Genomic DNA, 27,426 nt, shown 5'->3' on the forward strand with positions numbered 1-27,426 from the left:
ATATGTTGAACGCGATAACTATATAATAATGAGAGAGAGAGAGAGAGAGAGAGAGCGCGTCGATGCTTTATTATTACGTGTATATACATATATGCTGCAACTTTATATTTCTCTCTCTCCAACCTCATCGTCATTGAAGACGTCGTCAGAAATTTAGCAAAATCAAGAATAACGAACGTTCCTCGTCTGGCTCGTTAATGCAGGAGGAAAGATGAATGCACGAGGGTCGATAAAAAAAATTCGGAAGGCCCAAACAAGTAGAAATATCTTTAGCATCGGATGAATCGAGAGAGGAAAAAACGAATGGACGTTTTACGTAACATTACGAAGCGGCGATTCGCACATGGTAAACACGGTTAGGTTAGAGGGAAAGTCATCTGGTCGAAAAAGAGACGCTTGCGCGCGCGTGCACGCGTGCACACGGCGGCACGGCAGAGAGCAGCGTAGTTTTTTTGTCCGCGAGGGAATTACGATAACGTTAAAACGAATGGAGCGTAATCAATCTACGAGTCTATCGGAGACTTGGGATCCGGTTGGCGCGCGGTGCGGGGATGAGCGTGCGCTATACATATATAGAGTTGGATAAGGATGGCCGCGCGCGCGCGCGCGCGCGCGCGCAGTTTCCACAACCGGTTTCCAGCAATGCGTTCCAGCTGCGCCAACATCCGTCCGCTCTCGCTACCTTCCATTTCCTGCAAAATAGTAGCCGAAGCAGCTACTTTGCTCGGCTCTGCGAAGTCGAGCACTGTGCTAGGAATCATCCTCGAGGAGCGGCGGATTAAAAGCGTCAGAAGAAACTCACCGGCCGTGCGAGGCGCCAATGAAAAACCAATTAACTCTCATAAATTTGCTCGATTGACTGTGCGTTAACCGGATAGGAAGCGAGTCTTTGCCCACTCCACTCGACACGTACCGCCATCTTTCCTCTTTGCGTTTTCATTCATAAATTTCAATTACAACAGTGTATTTCATCAGCTAAACCAAAATTCCTCCATTGGTTTGTATTTCCCGCTGCAAAATAGTAGGCCGTCGTGTACCTTCCTTGGGTTTGCGAAGTCGATAGCGCTGCGTGCTAGGAATCACCGTCGAGGAGCGGCGGATTAAAAGCACGAGAAGAAACTCGCCGTGCAAGGGCGCCAATGAAAAACCAATTAACTTTCATAAATTCGCTCGATTGCCTCTGCGTTAACTCGAGGAAACAAGTTTTTTTCTATTCCAGTCGATATACAAGCATCTTTCCCCTTTACATTTTCATCCCCCCCCCCCCCCCTTTTAAAGTTTCATTCATAAATTTCAATCGTCCTCTTATAAATTCCAATCAGGCCTCTCGCGCGTTGCTTCGACACTCGAGTTTTCCGGCTCTCTCTCTCTCTCTCTCTCTCTCTCTCTCGTCAGGTTCAGGCCGGTATACGCGTCCATTTGTGCATGCAGTTTCTCTCTCTTTCGATAGGGCAGCAACTATACCTACGGTATTCGGCCTGGAACAAGAGAGACGTTATTTATCGAGTTCCCCTTACTCTCGACTATCATACGGTATGGGAAAAGCGAAGAAACATGGGACAAACGCATCAGCCGAGACGCGAACGGTCCGCGGCGGCAGCTCTCATCTTTCGGGCGGTGAAATGGTTTTGATGTTTAAAGTGAAAGCCGACCTGTTTCGAAAGGTGAATTCTCACTCTGCCTCTGCGATCCGCCGAGCTACGCACATATATATAAGCTCGTGGAAAGAGGCGAAGCGCGTTTCTCTGGTTCGCGTCGAAAGTTTCGGCTGGCTGTTGATGTACACAGGTGTATATCCATAAAGTACACGATGGAAGAGAAGCGAATTCTTCGGGGAGAATCGACGCGGTGCATGGCTTAATTGAATGAAATTCTCGCGATCGGATTCCAGGAGCAAAGTGATCGAATCGCGAAAAAGATATCTCGGAATGCGCTGTAGGGTGTATTGACCAGCTTGCGGACATACGTGTACATGCATGTATACATATACACATATATATATATACGTTTGTATTTGTGGCGAAGATGGGATGGAAGCTATAGGGGAGGGGAGGGGATTAAGGGTGCGGGCAGTAAATTAATTACAGCTTAAAAGATCGTTAGGATCCGGCAGCTGAACGGCGTGGGTTCCTTTATTAGCGCACTACATCATACACTTATGTTTTTGCTTTTTCACGCATCCCTTCTCCCCTCGATCCTTCCGGTGCCGATGCCCGCCCTCTATTCGAACGAGGATCGATATAGGATTATCTAGATCCACCGAGCATCCACATCGACGTATTCCTGCATGGGTCGGCCAGAATTTCTCTCTCGAACGTTTTCTCCTAATTTTAACACCAATATATATACACCGAAATATAAGACTAAAATCAAAGAGGTGGTTCCTCGAGAACACCTGCTTTGATTACGCGTGACGTCACTCTAATTGAATTAATCCATTCTCTACTCTTTTTCACTTTATTCTGCAACATTATATATTTGCAAGTACCCCCATGAATACATCAGTATATATATATCACAAAGTATAGTTGATCAATATTCTCTGCACAAAGTGCATAATTAAGTTAAAAGTATTCGCATCAATAAAGCATATATGGCACGAGGGACTGCATCAACATTCTCGCAGAGTGCATATATAATTATTTTCACATTCAAGAGCACATATGTATACAGTGAAAATTAGCATATACGAGCGTCTCTTGTGCGAGGTCCCATGCAGAGTGCGCTCGACTTGCTGTCGGCTGCGATGGTGATTGCGAGATATCTCGGGCCAGGCGGAAGAGGAGAGGAGAGGAGAGGAGAGGAGAGGTCGGCTTATTTGCCGCAAAGTCCGAAAAATCCCGCGGTTTAACCCGCCGGAGCTCGTGATAAAAGCTGAGCAACGGTAACCGGGCTCAACGTCGATTTACGTAATTACCGGACTCTCCGATGCGAATTAACTGCACGCCACAATGTTCTACCCATGTATATATAGTACAACTGCTCGCGCTTTCCAAAAGAGAATTAAAGGCTCGATTTGAGAAGGAAAGTTTATATAGAATTGGAAGGATAGCGGGTTGAATATAAGATATGACGCAATTAATATAATGGGCCAAAAGGGAGATAATCCTTGGCGCTCAGAGGTCCGTCCGTCCGTCCGCCCGCCCGCTCGGAAGAGGACGGATGATCCTCGAGAGGGCCGAGTCCGCCTATCTAAATTGCCATCGGCTCGTTTCAGAGGTATGTACCTGCTTATGGAGATGAGTGGTGTATGTGTAAAGAGGACTGGACGCAAACTAGGACCCCGAATAATATTATGAACATCCCTTGCTTTATATAGATCATATATATAAATATATATACTTGGAAAAATAATCATTTCATATATACTATATCTAACTGTTTATTGGAATATATAATTGTGAACAAATATTTGCTTGATATCGATGAAACGTAATTAAACGAATAAAAATTAATTTAAATGAAAGAACGTTTTTTCTCAGTGTGTGTGCGAACGACACAATTAAAGATTGAGATTGATGTAATTTGAAAGAGTTGGATAAAAGTTGAGACTCGACAAAGCGATCGTTCCTTCAGCGACACAGAAAGCATCGTACGTAAGGAAGATGAAATTTTTCAAAACAATTGCTGGAAGTTGCAAGAAATTGCTGCGTGTTTTCTGTAGTACTGTGGAAGCTGGCGATGCTGCCAATTTGTTTGCTTCCTGCGGTCTCTCCCACACAAGGTATATCCACCCTTTCTCTCGGAGGAGGAGGGCGCCGAGACGCCAGACGCCACATGCCGAAAGCCAGGCGCCTCTTTGTCCTAGACTCGTCGAGTATACGATGACCGTCGAGAGAGAGAGAGAGAGAGAGAGAGAGAGAGAGAGAGAGAGAGAGCTAGTTCCAGCAGCTTCCTCGAGAAAAGGAGCAGCTGGAGAAATCGTAACGTATGTATGTATTACAGATATGGACAAGTTGAGAGGGGGGAGGAGAAACACAACGACCTGTTATACACGAATTATAAAGAAAAATTGTCAAGAGATGAGGCAAAGACAATGACCTGTGGCATCGTACACCCTCGATGAATTCCATACCAAAGAGAGCTCTGTACAGAATACATATACATATATATATATATATATATATATATATACATAAAAGATTCTTACTGAAGGCATAAAGGGTTATATAAGGCTGATGGTTGCAGGAACATTAGGAATTTAGGTGGAAAGATATCCTGGGAGAAAATGGCGGAGACAGCGGTGCGCGTTGGTCGTTTTACGACTGTGGCATGGAAGCCACACCGGAGGCACCGGAGGAGCCACCCTCGATTCTCTACGGGCGCGGAATGAATCTCTTGCTGGGTAATTAGGCAGATTACTTTCCGGAGTCGTTCGAGTCCCGCTTTCTTACTGCGAGGCCAAGAACTGCTGCCGCGCGCTCTCTTCTGCGCTAGCTGCGGGAATAAGTGTATATATTTCGTTTGCTGGGGCTGGGGACAATTAAAGAGGGAATTCTTCGGGATCCGTCGGTATATACTCTGCAGCCTAGCTCGCAGACAGAGAGAGAGAGAGAGAGAGAGAGAGAGACTTTGCGGAGAGAGCTTCGCCTTGGTATCTCGGGGAACCACCACCGTGCAGCGGCCTAATCGAGCACGAGAGAGGCAGGATCTTCTCTACCGGAAGTAACGACACCTCTCGCTCTATTTCTGCCAGGATAATTGCCGAAATATCAACGCGCGAAAACCCTTGTAGGAATTTTCGAGCTTTCTTGAGAGAATTCTGTATTTATATATGTATATAGGAGTTGCGCGGGATTGTCTGAATCTATACTGGAGGAAAATTCGAGTGATCGGAGAAGGAAAAGAGAGAGAGAGAGAGAGAGAATGTAGCAGAGCGAGGGTCAACGATTCAAGTATATAGCTCTCCTCTAGTCGGAAAGATCCCCGATCCAGCGTGTTTTTATTTACGAGCGGTGGGAAGAGATCCAGGTCTTCGCGGTGGTGGAGGAGACACACGAGGCGCGCTCTCGTCCCGTTAATTAAATAATATTTCTCGGGCCCGTCGGGATGCCGATGATGAGAGGGAGGAGGGAGGGCATTTGGAAAAAAAAACATGGCCCCGGTAAGAGCGCTTATTGCAGTATTGAGATCGTAATTCAGCCGAGGCCCGTCATAAATGTCCCCGCAACGACCACCGGCCGTTTCTTTCCCTGCTTTTACGTGCCATCCTCTTTCGTCGGATCGCAACTACTCCAGCGATTTCTCTCTTCGGCTTCCTCCGACTTTCCTCGCTTTCATCGTCCACCAGATATTAACACATTACATATATATATATATATATATATATATAGTGCCAAATTGTAACTTTGAATTATCAATGAAACTACGCGTTCCATGAAATAAAATATAAAACTTAAGTAGATTATATAAGAGAGAATTATAGATGCATCGAGTATAAACTATGTGAAAGCACGTGATTATTGTTTTTTTCTCGATATATGAGTTAATGTGGGAAAAGAGGTGACGAGTGTCAGAGAGAATCACACGACCTCTTGGTATTGAAAGCCAGTTCCCACAGGTGAGCTTGTTACTTCAATGCTCATTTTTAGCCTAGTATTATTTTATTGCTCTCTATTTACTCGTTCGATCTTTCACTCTCCTTCCGCGCAATTTCATATCGAAGACAGAGTTTTTCACTCTCATCACCCTTCGTCCCCACCCCTCGCAAATCTTTTACATTAGTCTGGGAACAGTATCGTTAAAAAATTCGTTAAAAGTTGGCACGATAAAGATTACGAGGAAGCTAATAATTTGGCAAACTTATCAAGTCGATAAAAAGCTACGGAAAGTGCGAGCAGTTTGAAGGAATCGCTTCGCGGTGAAAGTCCCCGCGCGGCAATTACTTCTCGTTCTGCCAGTAAAGATCGTCGACCATGAAGATGGGTGCTTAAGAGCTTTCGAAATCAAATTTTTCTTCTTTTCTCCTTCAAGAGATGATTATAAATATTTTTTACGACTTAATAAAAAGAATACATATACGCATAAATCATGCATGCAACGCGAACCGTACAGTTGTTTAAATTGAACACGCTGGGGCGACAGTGGCCCTTGGAAAAATATTTTTATTAGCAAAGCAAACACCTTAAGGATATATATGTTATGATTGGTCAATTCGATTAATTCGACTAATCATGGCGCGCCTTGAGTTTAAGCAGCGCTATCATAGTGCTAAGAGCTGTCTAAAAATGCTTAATGATAAATTCTTTGCCGAATTTAGAAGGCTGATCGCTGATTGGTTATAAAAATACAGATTATCAATCAGTAATCGCACCTGATTGGCCAGCCAAAGATCCAACCAATCAGATTGGATTGCGTCACATCTGGATGAGCACGTTGCTCGTCAAAAGTGACAGTTCAGTTTCCGATTCTGCACGTGGTGCTTATTGTCGGTGAATCGCGCGCGCCGGTTTTTTTTTTTTTTCGTCGTTATCGCCGACAACCCATTAATTAATCGCGATTAAAAATAATTCAATACTTCGTTTTAATCACACAAGTGGAGTTTAATTATTATATTCGTTTAATTTTACCCCACGGAAAAAATGTCTAAACCAATAAACAAAATTTTTCTTATAACAATAAATAAAATGAATTAATGCGACAGATAGATTCATTCTTTTAACGAATAGTTTAGTACGTAATGAACTATTCGTTATTACACGAATGATTTTATTTGTTATATCAACGAAATTTATCCATTGTTGTAACAAAAGAATTGTTCATTGAATGAGGATATTTTTCTCAGTACAGGTTTAATTAAATTGATATAACAATGAAATGCATGGTGCGATTTAAATAAAAGTATTTACGCACGTAGGAATTCGTCTGAATATCGGAAAAAATTCGTAAATACCCAGCAAGACGTACATGATGATCATGACGTGATAGACTTATTTTATTCAAACTATACAGCAAATTGATGAAAACTTATTTGAAATAAATAAAATGAACTCATATTTTAGTAAAGTTGCTGTTTCGTTATGTGCGAAATGTATTTAAGACGTTTATTGTAAAATAATTTGCTAAATCTTACATCCCCAGCAGTTCGCATATAACGGACATGACATGATGAATTTATTTTATTCAAACATTACAGCAAATTAATGAAAACTTATTTGAAACAAATAAATTGAACTCATATTTGAGTAAAGTTGCTGTTTCTTTATGAGCAAAATGTATTTAATATACATGATTGTAAATTACTTTGCTAAATTTTGCATAAATTTTGCTGCTTCGACAATCATCAATTTGACACAGAATGTTGGTGCTTAATGTGTAGCAAATCTGATGAAAAACATAATTACGATATTTGCATGATTTTGTTGAATCAACCTATTTACCACTTATTGCATCAAATAAGTATTACTCTTAAAGTAGAGACAATATTAATACAAGGCATATCTAAAATATGTTGTAAATCTAATATGTAAAAATGTAATCTCTTTATAACAAGTTTATTTTTCTTCATCTTGAGTCAATATTGTTGTATAAAATACATGTAAATAAAACATGATATTATGAAACAAATATTTGCTTTAAACGTGATTATAGATCATGATGTAAATTTCAATACCAAAAGTTATATTATAAAATTCTACTAAATATTACTTCAATTTTGTAAGTTTTCTATATTTTCAAAAGTAGATGAAAATTTTACAAAAACTTAATTTAAAAAACTGCAACTGTCATGCGTAATAACTCAGAAAAATTATTACTCTGATGAGTTACAATTTCTTCAACTTGTTTAGTCTCGCTTTGGTGTTCATCGGTCGATGAAGTGAAAAGTGATAAGTTCTATTCGTACTAGTGAGCAGTTTTATTAGGGAACCCTAGGAATATAAGCAATCGGTAAGTATTTTCTTTTTGTAATACATATATATTTATTATTTCAATAGTAGTATTTTGTAGGAAAAATTATTCAATTTTTATCAATATGATGCGCAATCGTAGCAAAAAATCCTTTATTATTATTTCCACAGATGCTGCCAAAAAGATTAAAACACTTGATAAATTTAATAGGGATGTATTCAAGTCAAATTTCCAAGAAGCATTGAGATCATATAAACAAATAGCGAGGAATGCAAGAGGTACTAATAAAAAAGGGCAAAAACGGAAGCGTGCAGACGAGGAAAAGGAACTGTTTCCTGATGAAAACGATTCTGCCCATACTTTAAGCGATTAAAAAAATAATTAATATTTTATAATATTTTAACATACTTTATTTTTGTAATATTATTTTATAGTATTTAAATAAATTTTAAGTAAATTTGTCGTAAAATTAAGTTGTAAATTTCATAGCAATTTACCTATAACACATGTAGAGTTAGGTTGCAGTAAATTGTACGAACATTTTGCTACACGAAATGTAGCAAGTTTATATCAAATTTATCTACACTTTAATACACAAAATATAGTAAAATTTACTTCAAATTTGTCTACATTTTACTACAAGAAATGTAGTAAAATTTACTTCATATTTATCTAAATTTTGCTACACAAAATTTATGGAACGTTTGCAAGATTTTGTGGACATTGCGTTTGTTGATATTATGATGCAAATTTGCTGTAAACGATGCGAAATTTATTTTTCTCATTGATATTCCCAATTATGAGTAAATGTTTCGATTATTATTTTCAGTATTTTTAACTTCAAACTTTGCGCCCACCTGTACACTCATAAGGATAGCAACTTTACTACAAATAATTATTTGAATTGCTGTAAACCTTATATAAATATGAAGTAAACCTGTCTGGCTGGGTAAAGACTAGAGTGCGCGGCGCGAGTGATGTGCAATGTTTTGGAGCATGCAAGCGGCCAAGGGCAACAGCCTCAAGGACTCTCATAGCCTGTAAGTAACATTATTTTTCTTTTAAAGTCAAAATAAACTGGAAAAATCACTGAAAAAGATTAAAATTGAATAACATGGAATTTCTTTTGTTTACGTTACAGTGGGCGACCTCACTTTGAGGTGTAAGTGCGCGAATCGAACGTCCGCGTCGCGAAGTGAAATTTTAAACCCGTTTATCGAAGTGAAGTTATTATAAAATTTCGCGTCGTACAGTGCAATTTTTTAGCTTCGATTTACGCAGTATAATTTTTAATCTTCCGCGTCGTGCAGTGAAATATAAAAAATCCGCGTTGCGTCGCGTCGCGTCGCGTCGCGCCGTATTAATTTATCGCGAGTGCCTTCGTCATCATATTCTGCAGCCTGCTGAGCAGATGGATCATCGTTGGAATTTCGCCGAATGAGTGAGTCCCACGGGTAAAACTGTGGATTTTGCTTATTTAACCTAAGAATGACCGAGAGAACCTACCGATAGATTCCAATCGGTCCTTCTTCGGTTAAAACCATTTTTTTCATTTTTTCTTGTGTTTTCAGGTTTAGATTTCCGATTAGGTAGGCCCCCTAGTTTTGCGTTTTAGGTAGGCATTAAGTATAGCTTTCGGTGTTAGGCAGGCTTTCTTTTTCAGGTTCATCAATTGCGTTAATATATTTTGCGTGCGTGTGTATTGTACTTTTTTTTTTCAGGTGTAGCTTTCCGATATAGGTAGGCTTTTTAGCTTTGCGTACTAGGTAGGCGTTATAGCTTTCGGTGATAGGCAGGTTTTCTTTTTCAGGTTCCTTTATTCCCACATTTTCTTACCCTTCCCATCCCTTCCCGGGGGTAAGAGCAAATATGCTCAGGAACGAGTTACGCGCAAAGAGTTTTGTTCGTTTTTGGTTTTTTTCTTTTTAAATATACAAATTATTTGTATATTTAAAAAGAAAAAACGAAAAAGGAAGAAACATAGCCTCTGCTCCGTTCAAGACCATTGCAATAGCCTTCGCGAGGTGCCCCTGATTTTGCAAAAAGCAATGGATCTAGAGGTAGGAACGTACCTCGAAAAATTTACCTTCCTAGAAAAATATCAATGTCTTTGTCATTCTTTCATACGAAATTTTAATTTAAAAATAGTTTAATCGTAAAGAATTTCAATATACTGATAATTCGGTAAAAATAATTATCTCAATTGCTAATAATTTCATCAAACGAAGCAAGAACGGAAATCATGAAGACTCAACGAAAACTTCTAGTTAATTTCGAGTAGATTAGATTTGAGTCTATAGATATATGTGTGTGCAACGGTATATGTATAATTGCCGAGCACTGTTTCCATCTTGGTTACACACACCATGAGGAACTCGGTGGAACATGTGTGTGGGGAGGGGAGTCTGGGAAAAGCCATAAAGTCGCAAGAAGGTTTCGTCGAAATGGGTTATTTCTCACATAAAATAGCGAGGGAAGGGCAAAATATGCGATAATACTTATTATTGGATTGCACTGCGAGCCAACAACTCCCAACTTTTCTTTAATATACCTTTCTTTAAATCTCCGTCAAGATCGAAATATATCTTTTGTACGAGGTAGCTCTAAATTGCTTCTTTAATCTCGCAAATTGCTTAAATTTTGTCAAAACAGCTGATTTTCTTTTCATGAATTTCCTTATCGTTCTTTGATATTATTATTCAGAGTATTTCCGCGTACACATATACATATATATATAGAGAGAGAGAGAGAGAGAGAGAGACAGGTCAAACAGGACGGGACATTGGGTTGGAGAAGCATTTTACACTTAACTAAGCACTCTTATCGATCGCATCTGTGGATCGACTGCATTAAAGCGATGAATCTCTGGTGCGAGACACCTTGTACGGTGTGGGGTCCGATGGGTCTGCAATGAGAGAGAGAGAGAGAGAGAGAAGCTGCCAGAGCCGGCAAATCGATTTGCTCTATTGCCCGATAAAATTCTCGTCCCTAGAATAATAGAATCGATACGAATAGAAGTGTACGTTGCTCAAAGAGCCTTCTCTCCTATATACATGTATATATATATATATATATATATATATATATGTAGGAACAGAGATTATTGCAAGAACCAATCGGCAGTTGACTCATGAATCGTGGTCATAGCTCATGAAGCTCGTCACTCTCTCCCTCCGTTGGCGCGCGTTCCTTTCTATTAGATAATATCTATTTCCTATATACACATAGACCACTTTGACTCTGGAGATAAATTAATATTTCTCACACACACATACACATCAGTCGAGTGTGTTTATATAGCTAGGAACAACCGGAATATAAAGCGTCTACACAGTGAAAACATACGTCGCGATTCTTAGGTGTTCGCTAATTAATCCTGGAATTCCTCGAGAAGAAATTTATTGCGCAAGGGAGGTGGCAGGAAGCGTTTACGTACAGTAACGAACAATCTCGACCATCCTCTTTGATTTGAACTATTCAGCTATCGCATGAGCGTCTCTGGCTCGGGCATTCCGCCACGAGGATCAGCTGCTGCAATGTTTTGCCTCTCTCTCTCTCTCTCCTGTGCTTAATGTCAGGAACGAGCGTCTGAAAAACTTCTCCGTTGATTCTACACTGATACAAGAACCGTGTAAACAATCGAGTCGAGTCGAGTCGAGTCGAGTCTTCTGCAGGTCTTATTATTCGCAAGAGGACTAAACCGTTCGCGCGAGTTTCGACCCCTCGTATCGAATAAAATGTACTCGTTTTGTTTATATTAACGTTGTACAATAATTATTGCAGTTTGTTTAGATATATAAGTCCGGGAGAGAGAGAGAGAGAGAGAGAGAAGAATTGCGAAATTGCGTGGACTGTCCAATTATTTTTTTCATTCCGGATGAATTTGACGCGGTGCATTTGTGCCCGTGCGTCGCGCTGCGTCCAATAATCGTTAATCGTGGTTAATGGTTAGATTTACGGTTTTTGCCGAGCGGTTTTACGCGAGTCCGGCGCGTTGTTTACGCGAGCACGCCTGGCACTCCGCTCGTTTGTCAAGCGCTAAACACTGGACAAGAGCTAGCCGAACCCTTGGCGCACTCCCAATCCCAACTTTGACTGCGGCCCTCGCATTTTCTCCCCTATGAGCCAGAGGCGATAACGCGCCGCGCACCGCGCGCTCTTGATTAACGAGACACTCCATATAGTATAATAGTATATCATCCGGTTCGGTCCGGGCGGCCGGGGTCCACTCTCAAACGCCTGCACCATGTGCCACCCCCTTCCCCTCTCCCCCTACCATTCTTGCACTCGTGCTTTACTGCATATTGCGACTATATACAGCTAGGCTACATCCTCCCACCACCACCACCCCCCCCCCCCCTCTCTCTCCACTCTACTTCCTAATACCTCTATCGACCACAACGCGCGCGCTATCACTCTCCCCATTATTTCCGATCGAATCCAAACTCGAGTTTGCTGCCAACGTGCAATATTAATTTTCTTTTGTAATATAATATATATCCTGAAGAGCATAAGATTTCGGGAATCGTCCATCCGAGATTTAAGGAATTTCTATTTGCCCGTGATGACCGTACCGGAGGGCTCCCGCATTATTCCGCATCATCGCCACTTATAAGGGATAAGCCGGGATACGGGATAAAGCTGAATCGTTAGACGGGTCGTACGGAACGTTCAGGGTATAATCGGCTAATAAGTAAAAATTCCTCAAACTCTTCTTCAGCGGATCATTATCGTGCCATTACTTGTGCTCATTCCTAAAACTGGCAAAAAGTCTTATATACTCGAAGCGCAGTGAGGATTATATTAATTAATAAACAGAGAGAAAAGTACCTCTTTCCTTCCTTCCTTCCTCCTATCTTCCTCATTGCTAATACACCCTATATTGCTTCTTTCTTTTTCCCGTATAACTCGCGGTCATTGACTGTTTTTATGAAGGAATAACTCGAATAAGAGATGTTGGCTTCTACTTGAAAGTCCTTTAACACTAGCCTCATCTTGATCCTCGTTGATATTAGCTCTGCAATCTTGCTGCCTGCACTCAACTTTTTGCATCGGTCGCTTCTTCCCCCAGGTGAGATTCGGCGATTAGTGTTACAATTTTTTGTCGTAAGTAGCAGCACAAGGAATCGGTAAAGACTCGAAATTCCCTGCTTTGACGAACGCACAGACAGATGAGAGATGCGGAAGAATAATCGATCGTTTCCAAGTACACGCAAGATGCATCCATAATTTAACAAGGACCGCGGTAGAACCAATTCCTCATGATCCTCGATCGCAAATTGGCGGAAGAAATCGGTAAAGAGCGCGGAAATAATTAGCGCATAAGAGCACGAATATGCGAGAATTGATCTATAGCTTTACCATAGAACCGCGTAGGCACACGAGGGATTCCAGGTATACGCGTTTCAATGGTCTAATGGGAAAGCTCGTCGGAAAAAGTAGCGTCCAACGAGGATAGGAATTCAAGGTTGCCGCGAATGAATTTATAGGAAGAGCAGGTCGAATGTGAGGCATCTCTCGGTGTGTGTATAGCGTTAATTTGCGTTGCAGCTTATGTCCTTTGTAGACGAGTGTGGCTTTAGCGTTTAACGAGAAAATGGCTCGCGCGCGGATATCTCGCGGATAATCAAGTGGAGGAAGGTAGGAAACGGCCTACATTCTATCGGTGTATATAACAACCCTGTACGTTTCATCTCATTCCATTGGCTTTTTATCCGCCTGTGTTTTGTGCGTAGAGAGGAGCAGAGCTCGCGCACGCGGAATCCTCAACCCGTTCTCCATATAGTTGTGCACGAATAATCTTGTGAGAGAAACTCAGTCAATTCCATTATCCATGATCGTCCGTTAGAGTTTCTAGATGCACGCGGTATCTAACTCATCCGATATGTTTACCGATACTTTTCATCCGAACGTTTAACTATCGTACGCGCGCGTCGGTATATATATAACGACTCCGAAGACTTGTTTCTCCACGCTTCCTGGAGACGAGAGAAGACCTTGGCTGTGTGTGGAAAGCCTCGGCATGGAAACGGAATTACCGCAGGCAACCGCAAAACGTGTAATTCGATACGGTTAAAGCCGGGCTATCTCCCGGGAGATGAGGAGTTCACGTTCCATTGGCTCCTATCGCCTCGCTTCTTCGCAATATCTCTTGCCGGGCTGCGTGATTCAATTGCGCGCGCGCGCGCGCGACTCTCTTATTGCGGGGATGGCCTAGATATTTTCTTGATTTTCACCGTGTGGCGCATCGAGAAGGGGAAGGGGGTTGAAAGGGAGGACCCGGAGCGCGCGCGACCCTCGATGAGAAATTCTCCAGCGTTGCTCTCGGCGCTGTCCGGTTCTGGCCTGATGCGCGCCTCAACCTAATTAGCGGTCCTCGCGAGAGCACGTAGGGCCACCGTAAAAGGTGCGCAAGACAGAAAAACCAACCAACGACGCGACCATAAAAATCCTGCGGAGGACCCGAAAACCGAAAGTCGAGCGACCGACGCGATCCAACCGTGAAAAGGAACAAAGAGGAACGATAAAACCGAAAATCTCGAGGCTCGATCTTGGGAAATGAACATTTCCAAATGTTCGTCCTTGTCGATCCTACAAATTTTACGGATTCTTGCTGGAAACGATCAAACTATTACGTTTTTTTGCTTTCCCTTATTCTTCTTCGCGTAAGCTATACGCGCTTTGGTGCGTAATAAATCTTTTCTTCCGAGGTATATATGTGTTTCGAAGAGTCTCTGGGAGTGACCGTAAAAATACACACGTATATACATATACCTATATACAACCTCGCCTATCTATAACCTTCTTCTCCTTCATCAATTTGGAAATAATATTTCCTTATCTCCAATATTCTATACATCAAGATATAATTTCTATTCCGAGCCATCTGCATACGAGGCTGGAATTCAAGAAGCTTATATATAATTCTTGTCTCTTTCTCTCTCTCTCTCTCTCTCTCTCTCTCTCTCTCTCTCTCTCTCTCTCTCCAGAGTCGAGGTAGCCTCGTTAAGAGAACTAATCGTCCGATTTTAAGACGAGCATTAAATGAAATTAGAGGGCGCCACGATTCCAGTCACGAATATCGTTCTGTTTTCTCGCAGTAGCAGTAGATGAAGAAGAGGAGGAAGAAGAAGAAGAAGTACCAGCAGAGATGGAGAGAGAGAGAGAGAGAGAGAGAGAGAGAGAGAGAGAGAGAGAGAGAGAGAGAGAGAGAGAGAGTGGAGCAAGTTATTAACCATAGAAGCTTCTTCCCACTCCCTCTCGCTTGGTTGAATATTTTACATTAGTACATTAGCCCCTGGCGCGTTTGCTCAATTATCCTGCAACTTTATTTACGGACAGCTGATCATTAGGCTGATGCTAGGCAAAGTGAAAATTGCCCAACTCTTAATTATAGGGAAACCGTGCGGTTATACCAGTGGAAATTTGGTATTTTAATTGCCCCACGATGACCTTGCTAGATTTACGCTTGACTTTTTGGGCAATGATAGAGTTTCGGTGGATTTATGTATGTATATATACAGGATAGTCGCGTGTGAGTATAGAGGAAAGTTGTGTAAATAGTTGTCATCGAAGTAGCGTTTCTTTGGTCGAATGAGACGCGCGCGCGCGCGTCCTCGTGTCGTTACTCTTTATACGTATAGCTTGGTTCGTCAAACTAATAAAGTATATAGAAAGACCGGCCTATTAAAAGATCTACTTTCTTTTACCTTTTCAACGTTTTATTCATGATATTCCACAGCGCTGACAGCTTTATTACTTCTCTATCTCTCCTGCCTGCTCGAACCCTCCGATACACGCTGCCAATTTGTTAAATACACATGGCTATTAACGCGCAAGTACACGCACAAATACATACTAGTCCTGTGTCAAGCCAACAGATGCTGGACGAAGAGTTTTGCAAATATTAAACTTAGGTATATGATTGATTTTCTTCTCTCTCTCTCTCTCTTCCTATATATATATATATATATATATATATATATATAGCGTCAGATAGTTGCATGTACAATATTTAAACATGCACGTATATACACTGAGAAAAATAATCACTTGAATCTAGTAAATTTAGCTTAATTTATAGTAAATATTTATTTAAAAAGTTCACGAGTGAATCAGTGTATTTGGCTTTAGTAAATTTAATTGAAATTAGTAATGTGATTTATTTGAAATATATACTTCAAAAAAGTAATATTTATTTGAAGATAGTATATATATAATAAAAGTGAATAAATATAATTTATTTCAAAGGAAATATCACCTGAATACAAGCAAATAAATGCCTTTATCCAAGTAAATTTATTTGAATTTATATAACCACGGGTTTGATACAAGCAAATATTTCCTCAATAATAGGTGATATGCATTAACGGTTAATGAATATCACCTATTATTGAGGAAATATTTGCTTGTATCAAACCCGTGGTTATATAAATTCAAATAAATTTACTTGGATAAAGGCATTTATTTGCTTGTATTCAGGTGATATTTCCTTTGAAATAAATTATATTTATTCACTTTTATTATATATGTACTGAAGATAGTACATATATAATAAAAGTGAATAAATATAATTTATTTCAAAGGAAATATCACCTGAATACAAGCAAATAAATGCCTTTATCCAAGTAAATTTATTTGAATTTATATAACCACGGGTTTGATACAAGCAAATATTTCCTCAATAATAGGTGATATTCATTAACCGTTAATGAATATCACCTGCATACAAGCAAATAAATGCCTTTATCCAAGTAAATTTATTTCAATTTATATAACCGCAGGTTTGATACAAGCAAATATTTCCTCAACAGTAGGTAAAATTTATTAACGGTAAATGAATATCACCTAAATACGAGCAAATAAATACCTTTATCTAAGTAAATTTGTTTCAACTTATATAACCACGGGTTTGATGCAAGCAAATATTTCCTCAACAGTAGGTGATATTCATTAACGGTAAATGAATATCACCTAAATACGAGCAAATAAATACCTTTATCTAAGCAAATTTGTTTCAACTTATGTAACCACGGGTTTGATGCAAGCAAATATTTCCTCAACAGTAGGTGATATTCATTAACGGTAAATGAATATCACCTAAATATGAGCAAATGTATGCCTTTGACAAAACCAAATTGTTTCAACTTGAATAACTGAGTTTAATAAAAGCAAATATTTATTTAAAAAAAAATTACAAATATTTTATTTGTTTATATCAATTAGTTTCTTTATTTGTAAATAGCAGGCAATTTTGTAAATCCCTACTTTCTTATAACCTTTATTTACGTTTCCTCGATTTCGTGCCTTAATTGATTCAAGTTTAATTACTGATGTCGAACAAACCGTTGGTTTTGTAACAGTGAATAACACACAAATTTATTTTATTTGAAAATTCTTTATTTTTTTGAAGTAGAGAGAATGTACTTGTAATAAGCGATTTTCACTTACCTTATTTATATATAATTACAATCTTTGTTCCATAGGTGTTTCTTTGATCCATTCTTGTTTCGCTGCTAGAAGAAATTTGTTAGTATGAAGAGAATATGTACTTACCTTAAACAATTCAATAGAGTCGTATACAACCTAAATATACCTATAGGAGTTTCGAACTCAGTATATATAAGAAGTTTCATGTAGAAGGCCACTAGCGAGAAAGATTCATTATTATGAAGATTATATTCATTTGATAGCAGTATCGTACTACTTATTCGTCGTTGGAACGCTCACTAGGTTACGCGTCGAACGGTGACAAAAATGGCCGCTTGAGAATGAAAACATTGGAGAAAAGAAGATAGTGCAGGAAAACTAGAATCAATATATTAATGCGTTACCATTAATGGAATTACTTTTGTAATATGTTGAACACAATAAATATTAATTTCTGTGAACAAATTTTGCAATGCTTTTCTTTGTAAGTCAGTTATGTGAAATTCTACCAAAAATTTCCCAGATATGAATCCTGCGTGTTAGACACTTTATATAAAGAGAACGGTGCATAATGTCTGTAAAGCATAAATAGGTTAAAGTGTTAAAGGAAAGCAGCGATAAGTCTTAAGAAATGTCGCTTAATGCGCATCATTTAGTCGTAAAAATAAAAATTTATGTAAATATGATAAAGTTTGACAAACATAAATAATAAATGATTTCTTCTTTACGAAACTTAACTCGAAACAACGTATTACATTTATGCAGATATATTAAACATATGCCACTAATAGAGATCATTGAACGTACCTATGTGCGGCCTGATCCTGTAATAAGACTATTCTGTCTTTAGTTTTCGAATTTTCATTTTTCAACCATTAACTTTCTAACAATATTATCTATTAAATGCGACTAATTCTTCCTTTGGTTTACCTATAATTATTGTTGTTTGTATGATTAACACTAGATTGCCTGAAGAAGTCATTTTGATTACTTTTTAACTTCTGTTAGAGAAAAATATGTATATAATAATAGAATTTCTTAGGATTTTAAGACTTTATACAAGCTTATGTATAAAAAGTCTTAATATTCTAAGAAATTCTATTATTATAAACACTTTTTTTCTCTAACAGAAATTAAAAAGCAGTCAAAATGACTTTATTTCTTCAGGCAATCTAGTGTTAAGCAATAATCACTTTAACGAAAATAATGGAGTCACTGCACTACTTACCGAATTGAGATGTTGGTAAAGGGAGCAACACTATATTATACACAGGATACAGGGAAATAAAAAATATTTAAAAATTTAGGAATAGAGAGGCAACACCTTATAATTTTGTATAGAGATACAAGCAACTAAACCTTACAGCATATAGATAGTAGACAGCAAAATAAAATAGTATAATACATGGCATGGCATACATATCTAATAATTATATTCATTCATAATATCATATACTATTCAACACAGAGCATTGCACAAATAATATTTATATTTCTTAAATATTTAATATATTGGGTGTTAAATTTACGTAACTGAGTTAATGTAACGAACGCAAAAAAAAACGCTGTAATATATAAAATTATTCAATTATGATTAATAACTGAAAGTCAAAGTAATTATCGACATCAAAAACTAAAGTTGTCTATTCAAGGACATTGTAATCCATAAAAAAGTGTCTTATTGTTAAACCTGAAATAGGATAAAATTCATTACAACAATTATAAAAGTCAGAAAGAGAACACTTTGCTTTCATATAAAAGTCTTAGTCTTTACATGAAAAAAATACTAGCACATCACGAAATGATTAAGGAATTCAAATACATGGTACACATTTTAAACCGTTAGACAAAATATGAATGTTAAAAGTGGAATAATCTTCTAGATCATTTCGAGAGACTAATTTCCAACTTTTCGTTGTTTTAACTTCATACGCATGATAATGTTCGACAAATGAAAGTGTTTGCAAAATTGTAACTATAAACAAAATATTATTCCCATTCACAATAATATTTCGAATCTCTCCAAAAGTAGGAAAAATATCATTGTTTTCTACGATCACAAGCATTTTTGGTTTATACATTGTACCGTAACAATTAACCCATTCCACGGAATTATAATTATTAATTGTATTTAAAGCTAATTTTTCTTGCAGTACTTCAAGACATATACTATTTAGTAAATTTTCTTGTAGTTGAGGTCCTAATTTGGGAATACTAGAGAAACCATCATTTAAATAAAAGCGATAATTCAAAAGCAATTGATGCTTTAAAGCAAGTGTGTGCGGAGCATTAACGCGAGAAGCGACTGCCGAAGCAATGTTTTTAAACTGTTTATGTTTTCCTTCAAATCTGAAACTGGATAGATATTTGATCGGACCATATTTTTTTATAATACTTGGATAATGCAATAAGAAGTGGTGCTTAGGTTTCAGAATACTATCATTAAATGTTTCTAGATATAATGAATGATGCTCAAAAATAACATTTTTTAAATAACTTAAACTTTCAATGCTAAACGAAGATGACATAACAGTACATATCAATTCAGTTAACAATACCCATATTCTCCAAACTTTATTATCGTGAGGAACTAAATCTCCAATAAAAAGACCGAAAAATTGAACGAAACATGCCATTTCAGATGCAGAAAGTATTATAAGTTTTTTTTTAATTGCAGCATCTGAAATACTAACAGGTTTATTTATACTATATTTATTCCCGAAATCAAAATACTGGATCCTATTATTTAGAACCTCTAACGAAAACAGTTTTTGAATGAAGATTAATTCGTATAATATTTGTCCCATTTCATACCTACAAACACCTTCAAAAAGATCGTGCATTACATCAAATGCAACATTTTCATTTACGTGAAAAAATTGCAATTGATTGAAAACGCATTGTTCTGCAATGCCGTAAGTACTATTCTGAACGTCTTCTGCATATGTGTCTTTGGTACGCCTTAGATTATCGTTTTCCATTAATTGCCTCATTCGTAGGTTTTTATCAGTTTTGCAAAAGCGACAAGAAAAATTAGAATTGAAGCTTGTATTGAAACCTAAAATTTGGTTTAATCCTAAATTATCTCCGATTACTGCTGTTAAAACAAAATATATTTTTTTCACTGCCCCATTAAATGTAACAGTAGTACCAAGTGTTTCTAATTCGGCTAGCTCCTGGATAAGGTTATGAAAAATTATAGAATTGCCATAATGTTTATAATCCTCCGTTTTATGTAGTTGAGCAAGAAATATATTATTCAAGGTGCTTTTGTATTCATTAGGTATACATGGAATGGTAAAATAAACAGATCCTATTTTATTTATATTATTATGAGAACCTAACGGATTGTTAATCTCGAAGTCATCAAAATATATATTTAACGGTAAGACAATTGATTCAGGAAAATTTGCTTTAATATTTTGCCAAACTTCACCATCCAATATGGAACTAAAGAAACCAGGTTCTCTTTGCTTTTCCAATTCATTTATAATACAATCAAAAACATGCGGCAATTGTAAAAATTTCGTTAAAGTTATTTTTAAAGGCACTGTTTCAATAGTAATGTTGAAAATGGAAACTATATTTTTTCCTTTAGAAGAACGGGGTCTCAAACCTGTATCTATACTACGAGTTACCGGCATAATCAGAGTTCCTTGTTGAACAAAATATTTGAAAATTATAAATTCCGATGTAAAATAATTGAAAGCTTCATCTACAGCTTGTAGAATTGCAGTTTCTTGTGGAACAGTACACATTTGATTAGAACTAATATATTCTACAATTTTTTTTAATGACATGGAAAAAAATTCTTTCAACGTTTCTAATATCTGTAAACTAAAATTTCGAGGTATGTTTAGAAAACTGTAGAATTTAGCGATATATAATGAAACATAGGAAACAATAATATTTTTGAAACCATTGAAATTTAATTTTGATTCGTTTCTCGTAAAAGTTAACATATCCGATTTTATGGCATCAATTAAATTTGGTTCCTCATTATCTGAAAGGAAATTTTCAAACAACCTGTTTTCTTCGATTGTAACTGGCCCATTATATTGAACATCCTTAATACTACCGGCTCTACCGTCAGCCATATGTTCTCTTAAATAATGTTGTTTAAATCCATAAAAGTTAGAGAAAGATCTATAACAACTTCGAAATTTACAATAACATGAGCTATTTAATAGAAATTTATGATTTCTTTTTACATGGACTTTAAAAAATTTCCTTTCTTCTATAATTTTATTACAATATGGACAACAAATCATTTTGTTTAGGTATGTATACTTATTTCCAAATATATATGGAGCAGAAGCAATTACATTTTATAAAACGTCAACTGCGTAAAGTGCGGTCTAAACTAATGATTATTTTTATATAGACTAAGACTTTTATGAGACTTAAATTGAAGAAAAGTATAGTTAATATAATGTATTTTAAATTTAAGTTTACATTGCTGTCGTACCTTGTTCATATCAGTTATTAATTCGGCGACTTGAGAAATGTATTTGTCGTACACTGTTTTTATATTATATATATACAATTGCACCAGCTGCCAGATGTGTTCACTTTCTGGTGGGTACTTGAGGTTAAACACATGAAATATCTTGAAGCAAATGTCGACAGCTTGCAATACAGATTCCAATTTGTATATGATGTCATCAAGGCATACATATATCGACTCAATATCTGTTAATGTAGGCCCAATTATTATGATGAATGGTTGAACCGACAAGTTCAATTTCTTCATTAATTCTCTTCTTTCATCAACTTTAACAATTATATCTCCAGGAATCTGTCAAAAATCTTCATGTAAATAAAATTATTACGTTAACGGATATAATACAAGGTGCTCTATTTGAAGAAAGTCCGTGGCATGTGTATTAAATATTTACTAACATATTAAGCAAATTTGATGGCATAATGTAAGTAACTACTAAAATAAAAAATCCTAGGTTATTACAATCTTTTTTAGAGGTTTCGACTCACTTTAAACAAGTTTTGATTTATATTTTAATACATACATTGTTCTTTCAAGCTTAGTTGACCACTTCAAAAATATTTAACACACGTCTGCTATTTTTTTACAAATACTGCACCTTGTAAAACAAAAAGTATATAAAAATTACCAGTAAATGCATAAGAATACTATCTTTGCATTCTGTAACGGAGGGTTTCCAATGTTTTTGACCACATTTTATGCGTCCTTTAGGCGGCAGCAAATATGGTAGCAATAATAACTGTCCAGCTACTTTCAAATCTATTTAATCATTATTTGTTATCAAAATGAAATTATTTTGAGAAGCTTAAAAACATATATTTAATTATATTCGTAATGAAATAGGAAACTAAACGAACGCTAACCTATATTAATTTCTTCTAATGTTACCACTTCTTTTAATGCTAATGAATTCGAATCCCTGTTATTCAAATCTCTTAATTTTAAAACCTTTTGGAAAAAAGTTTCCCAAATTTCTTCATTTAAATTAACCGTAGTTAAACGTAATGAATCGAAATCCTCGTTGATTAAAGCAAACGCATTGGGCTGTCTTAATATTGGCCATTCGGCGACGATTGTAGCAATATTAAAATCTTTATTTTTCTTATATTCCTGTCGTCTAAAATTAAATGATTTTTTCCAATTTTCTTTAACCTTATCCCAAGGAGTTATTGTAACGCTTAACCATTGTTTCAATTCAAGTCCTTCGGTATCTATAAACATAAATTTTTCATTTATATGATAGAGAAGCAAATTTTATTTAATTAAATGTATAATATTGCTTTTAAAAATAACAATTCCATAATTTAATTATTTATAGTAAATATCATTTAAAGCAAATGAAATTTCCTTCTAATGAAATTTCCTTCAAATGAAATATTGATTTTTTATAACAGCATTAAATTAATTAGACAAAATTTAATGAACTTTACCTATGTCAACATTCTCATCTGTATCACTTTCCTCCTCTGTAGTTCCAACTGCATTTAATAGTTTTAGTCCATATAAATTATTTCGATATTTGCTAACCAGCTTCCCTTTTGAACTTATCGACTTATTTATATTTGATTCTTTTTTTGTTATTGGAGGCACATAGTAAGTATTCAAATTTTCCGTAGGAAATTCCTCACAAATTTGTTTAGCTAAACCATGGAAATCTGCATTTCTTAATCTAATGAAAGAAAATATAATGAATATAAACGAGGAAAAAACATAAAGAAGTGATGTTATTAACAATGAACACCTTTTTTCTTTTTGTAAGACATCCTCCATAATTATGTCAACGATTATATTTCTGTTTTTCATCGACAGAACTTTGTTTTTTTTATATGTACATAAAACTGCGGAACCTCTAGTACTTTTCTTTAAAGTTTTATGTATAGTTCTTCTATCATTATACAAACGAGTTGAAATGAGTGAGTTATTTGCTGAAGGTAACGCATTTTCATCATTAGAAACTTCATCATCACTTGACAAGTTTTCTATTGAACTTGTTTTGTTCTATATAAAAATTTAGGAAACTGATTAAATAAGAAATATACATACACCTTATACATTTGTATTCAGTTTTTCCAAAATTGTAATATATTTTACTAATATTATTAGAGTACTGTACCTGCGACAAAGATTCATTGGAATATAGCTGCTTCAATTTATTTATAAATAAAATTCTTCTTCCTATTTTAGGAATCAATTCCTTTAGCATTGAGTCATTCAAATGTTTAATGTTTTGTTCATTAATCTCATTTTCTAAACAACAAAAAGGAAAACAGTTAGAAAAATCAATTTACATACTGTGTTACAGATAAACCTATCTATTCATTCAATTTTTTATTTATTTTATTATATAAATATTTAAGTGAATAAAATAAATATGTAAATTTAATGTACAATGATGTTCGCAGTAAATATTTATTAATATATAAAATAGGTATATTCTTGTCGAACAGTAAACACAAAATTCCTCTTCATATAAGAACTTTTACTACGAATATCATGGTACATTAAATAGCATTTTTATTTAGATTATATATTTCCTGATATAAAGAGTAGACAAAATTTCTGCATAATTTCAGTTTACGATTAGAAATATGAATATTTAATCACTAATGTATGTACTACATTAGAATATACTTTTAATACAGAAAATAATGAGAGATTTGTTCTGCGTATATCATAATAGGTTCTATTAATTTGAATTACTATCGTACAAATGAATTATAATGAGATTAAAATCATTGCAATAAACAGCGTATGATTAAGAAAAGAAAATATTACCATAATTTGTTGCAGTCCGACAAAGGTTTGCAGTACCAGAGCTATTACAAAACTAAATACAGTATATATTCTTATTATACTTAGTACATACAGTATGTATAAAACTAAAATGACTGATAAAATCAAGTTTTTATAAGTTTATAAGTTGCTGCTAGCATACTAAGAAAAATAGTTATAGAAATTTGGTAACTTAATATCTTATGATAAAATGAAGCAGTTGCAGTAACAAATGTTAGAGGTATGGAATATATTAGATACGAAGGTAGAAGGATGTTGTCAATTTAAGTCCAAAGGTTACTTTAGTTTAAACAGAAAATAAATATTCATTTTAAACTATGTGCCTATTACTGAAAATGGCAGCCACGTGCACTTACACTAATCTACAACCAAAAATGCAACTTCATTGCTACAACATTTTCCTTGGAAGTGTCTTTATGTATAAAAACAAAAGAAAATTAATAATTCGCAAGATTTTCTTACCTTTGAATGATGAAATGAGATCTTCTAGGTTCCATTCGGTCAACAAATTTATCGTAAATGCATCCATTGCATCATTCCATTGAACACTAACAATGCGTTATGAAACTTCAAAATATTATTTGTATTGCGTTACACTCTACGTATGATACAATATTTTTATTCTTCGTAGTGAGAAAATATATAACACATAACTTTCACTACCACGTTAAAATAGTATTAATAATTTCGCTGGTGGTCCGTCCTCACATCCACTTGTTCCAACGTTCTTCTCCGGGTTCCAAACGGAAATGACAATGGGAGAGGGGGTAACGGTAGCCGGATGTAAAAAGCAGCTAGGTACTGTTAAGAAAACTTCTGGAATATTCATTAAATCTTATTGGATGAATAGATTAGATATATATAATGTGATCCAATCAGATTGTTGGATGTCTGCATTATGCTGTTTTCACTTGTCGTTCGTGGCTACTTATCGCAAGCGACAAAGTCCTGCTATTAGAAAAGGAGATGAATTGCGCGACTTTAATTCCAAAACGAAGGGAAGTGTAGTCGCTAGCGACCTTGCGACATCGGTGGAAGTTGAATTAATTCAACTTTATATGAGTGTCGCTAAAGACGTGCGACAATTAAAATTTAGGAAGCTTTCCAGTTAGCGTTAAAATTTACACAATCACAACAAATGGTACATTGCATTTGTGTAAACAGTAACTTCATTCAAGTGAATGAGATGTTTGCTTCAATGAATATTAAATCATTAAATTTATACAGTGTTCTTTTAAATTAAGCGAATATTCCTTAAAATTAAAATCATATAGTCAATTGCTAGTGGTGCCATATTATTTGGTAGCATTAAATAATTATGTTTCATTAAGGTGGTTCGAGCGCCAATGAAATTTCTTCAGAATTTTTTAAAATTTTAAAGAAAGGTTATTTAGGCATAGAGGAATAATCTACTAAAATTTTGAATGATGTTACCGATGATACAAGTAAAAAATAATTATTTCAAATTGGCATTTTTAACGTGTAGCCTAATGGGCGATCAACACATTTTGAAGAAATTTATGATGTCCCGTATTGCAATGACAATACAAAGCAATAAAAAACTGTAGTAATATATTTTAAATTAAAACAATTTTTAAATCACCGAAACGTGTATATTACCGATAATAATCTCCTATTATTACTCGTGAAAAATTTTTAATTCCGTACTTATCTATATTCTGCATGGAAATGTGGCAAATACTCAAATCATATGAGTATTTCTTTTAATATAATTGTTTCAGAAAGATTAATAAAAATAACACTTAAATTATTTATTTTTTGCAAACTGATTTTCTATGATAACTAGAATACATAAAGTACTACCTTCAATTTTGTAACTACCTACAACTCTATTTAACTAGAAAATCACGTTCGAACCACCTTTAGTGTATTTTATACAGTATTTGACTACGAAAGAATTAGTAGCTTCTTTCAAGTAAATGAAATGTTTGCTCTAATGAGTTTTTAGTCATTAAATTTATAAAATGTTCTTTTAAATTAAAGGAATATTCATTGAAATTAAAAATAATTTTAAATTTATGATAGCATTATAACATTTATTACTATCAAATTATTATATCTTTAGTTTTGTCACATTGTTTCCTCTGGGGATAAAAGCAGCAGTATTTTTTTCAAGTAAATAAGCTATACTTGCTTATAAACCACTGGATCATGAAAACAAATATATTTGTTTTAATTTGAATGTATATATATTTACTATTAAATAATTGTGAGAGACCTGACTCGGTATGGTTTTCACAAAAAGAAAGTCAAATGGTTTAAGGAAAAGAAGGATAGGATGTAGACTGCGCAACCAGAGTGGTATACGCAGATGGGTTAAATATTAAGTTAAGGGAAACAAGGCTTCGAAAATCGTATGTTATACGATAGTGCTTTAAGCACTGAAAAAAAGGATAGGAACAAAGTCCTAAGACTGTGCTATTGCATTCCAAAACGGAACTAGAGAGCAGTCTCCACGGTCTCGACGTTGTCGAGAGACAACGAGCAGGCGTGACTCGCGTGCTTAAGTACTTCGCAGGCAAAATCTTGTCAGCGAGAAAGCCGCTACGCGAGCCAGCCACCTGGCGGCGTTACGCCGAACTGTGAGGGAGAGAGACAGAGAGTGTGTTAGAGCGAGGCAGCTCGAATCTCGAATCGCTTGCATCAACACACCTAAAATCCCGAACAATAATAAATTTTTCAATTAACATGAAATAACTATTATTCTCGTTTTAGATCAATGTCTTGCGGCAAGTGGTCGTTCTTTTATTTTAAGTAATTTCTATATATGAAAGAAACAATTATTTACTTCTATTTAATGAAACAGTGCATATTAAAACAAAAGTTTCGTT

At 35.9% G+C, this 27,426-nt stretch overlaps 2 protein-coding genes across 5 annotated transcripts in view; both read right to left on the reverse strand.

Annotated features, from left to right (window-relative positions):
* Window positions 1-27,426, reverse strand: part of LOC136784585 (protein prickle-like) — an 85,097-nt gene that overhangs the window by 50,548 nt on the left and 7,123 nt on the right. The gene's annotated exons all lie outside the window — the stretch shown is intronic.
* On the reverse strand, window positions 18,562-26,282 carry LOC136784601 (uncharacterized). Of its 4 annotated transcripts, XM_066745369.1 has the most exons (9): window positions 25,037-26,281; window positions 24,557-24,597; window positions 23,895-24,028; window positions 23,523-23,779; window positions 23,212-23,450; window positions 22,645-22,992; window positions 22,410-22,540; window positions 21,746-22,075; window positions 18,562-18,967 (listed from the first exon to the last, which is right to left on the reverse strand). In XM_066745369.1, the coding sequence occupies exons 1-9, from the start codon at window positions 25,069-25,071 to the stop codon at window positions 18,962-18,964; spliced, it is 1,521 nt and encodes a 506-aa protein (XP_066601466.1). In that variant the 5' UTR covers window positions 25,072-26,281; the 3' UTR covers window positions 18,562-18,961. The 4 variants fall into 4 exon arrangements, with proteins under 4 accessions (XP_066601466.1, XP_066601464.1, XP_066601467.1 ...); XM_066745367.1 differs by lacking the exon at window positions 18,562-18,967 and having other exon boundaries at window positions 21,641-22,075; window positions 25,037-26,282; XM_066745370.1 differs by lacking the exon at window positions 18,562-18,967 and having other exon boundaries at window positions 21,641-22,075; window positions 24,557-24,608.

Source organism: Prorops nasuta, unplaced genomic scaffold (genome assembly GCF_024137725.1).
Source record: "Prorops nasuta isolate Cenicafe-Biocafe unplaced genomic scaffold, Cenicafe_Pnas_1.2 PNAS00061, whole genome shotgun sequence".
In the NCBI taxonomy this organism is placed as follows: Eukaryota; Metazoa; Arthropoda; class Insecta; order Hymenoptera; family Bethylidae; genus Prorops; species Prorops nasuta.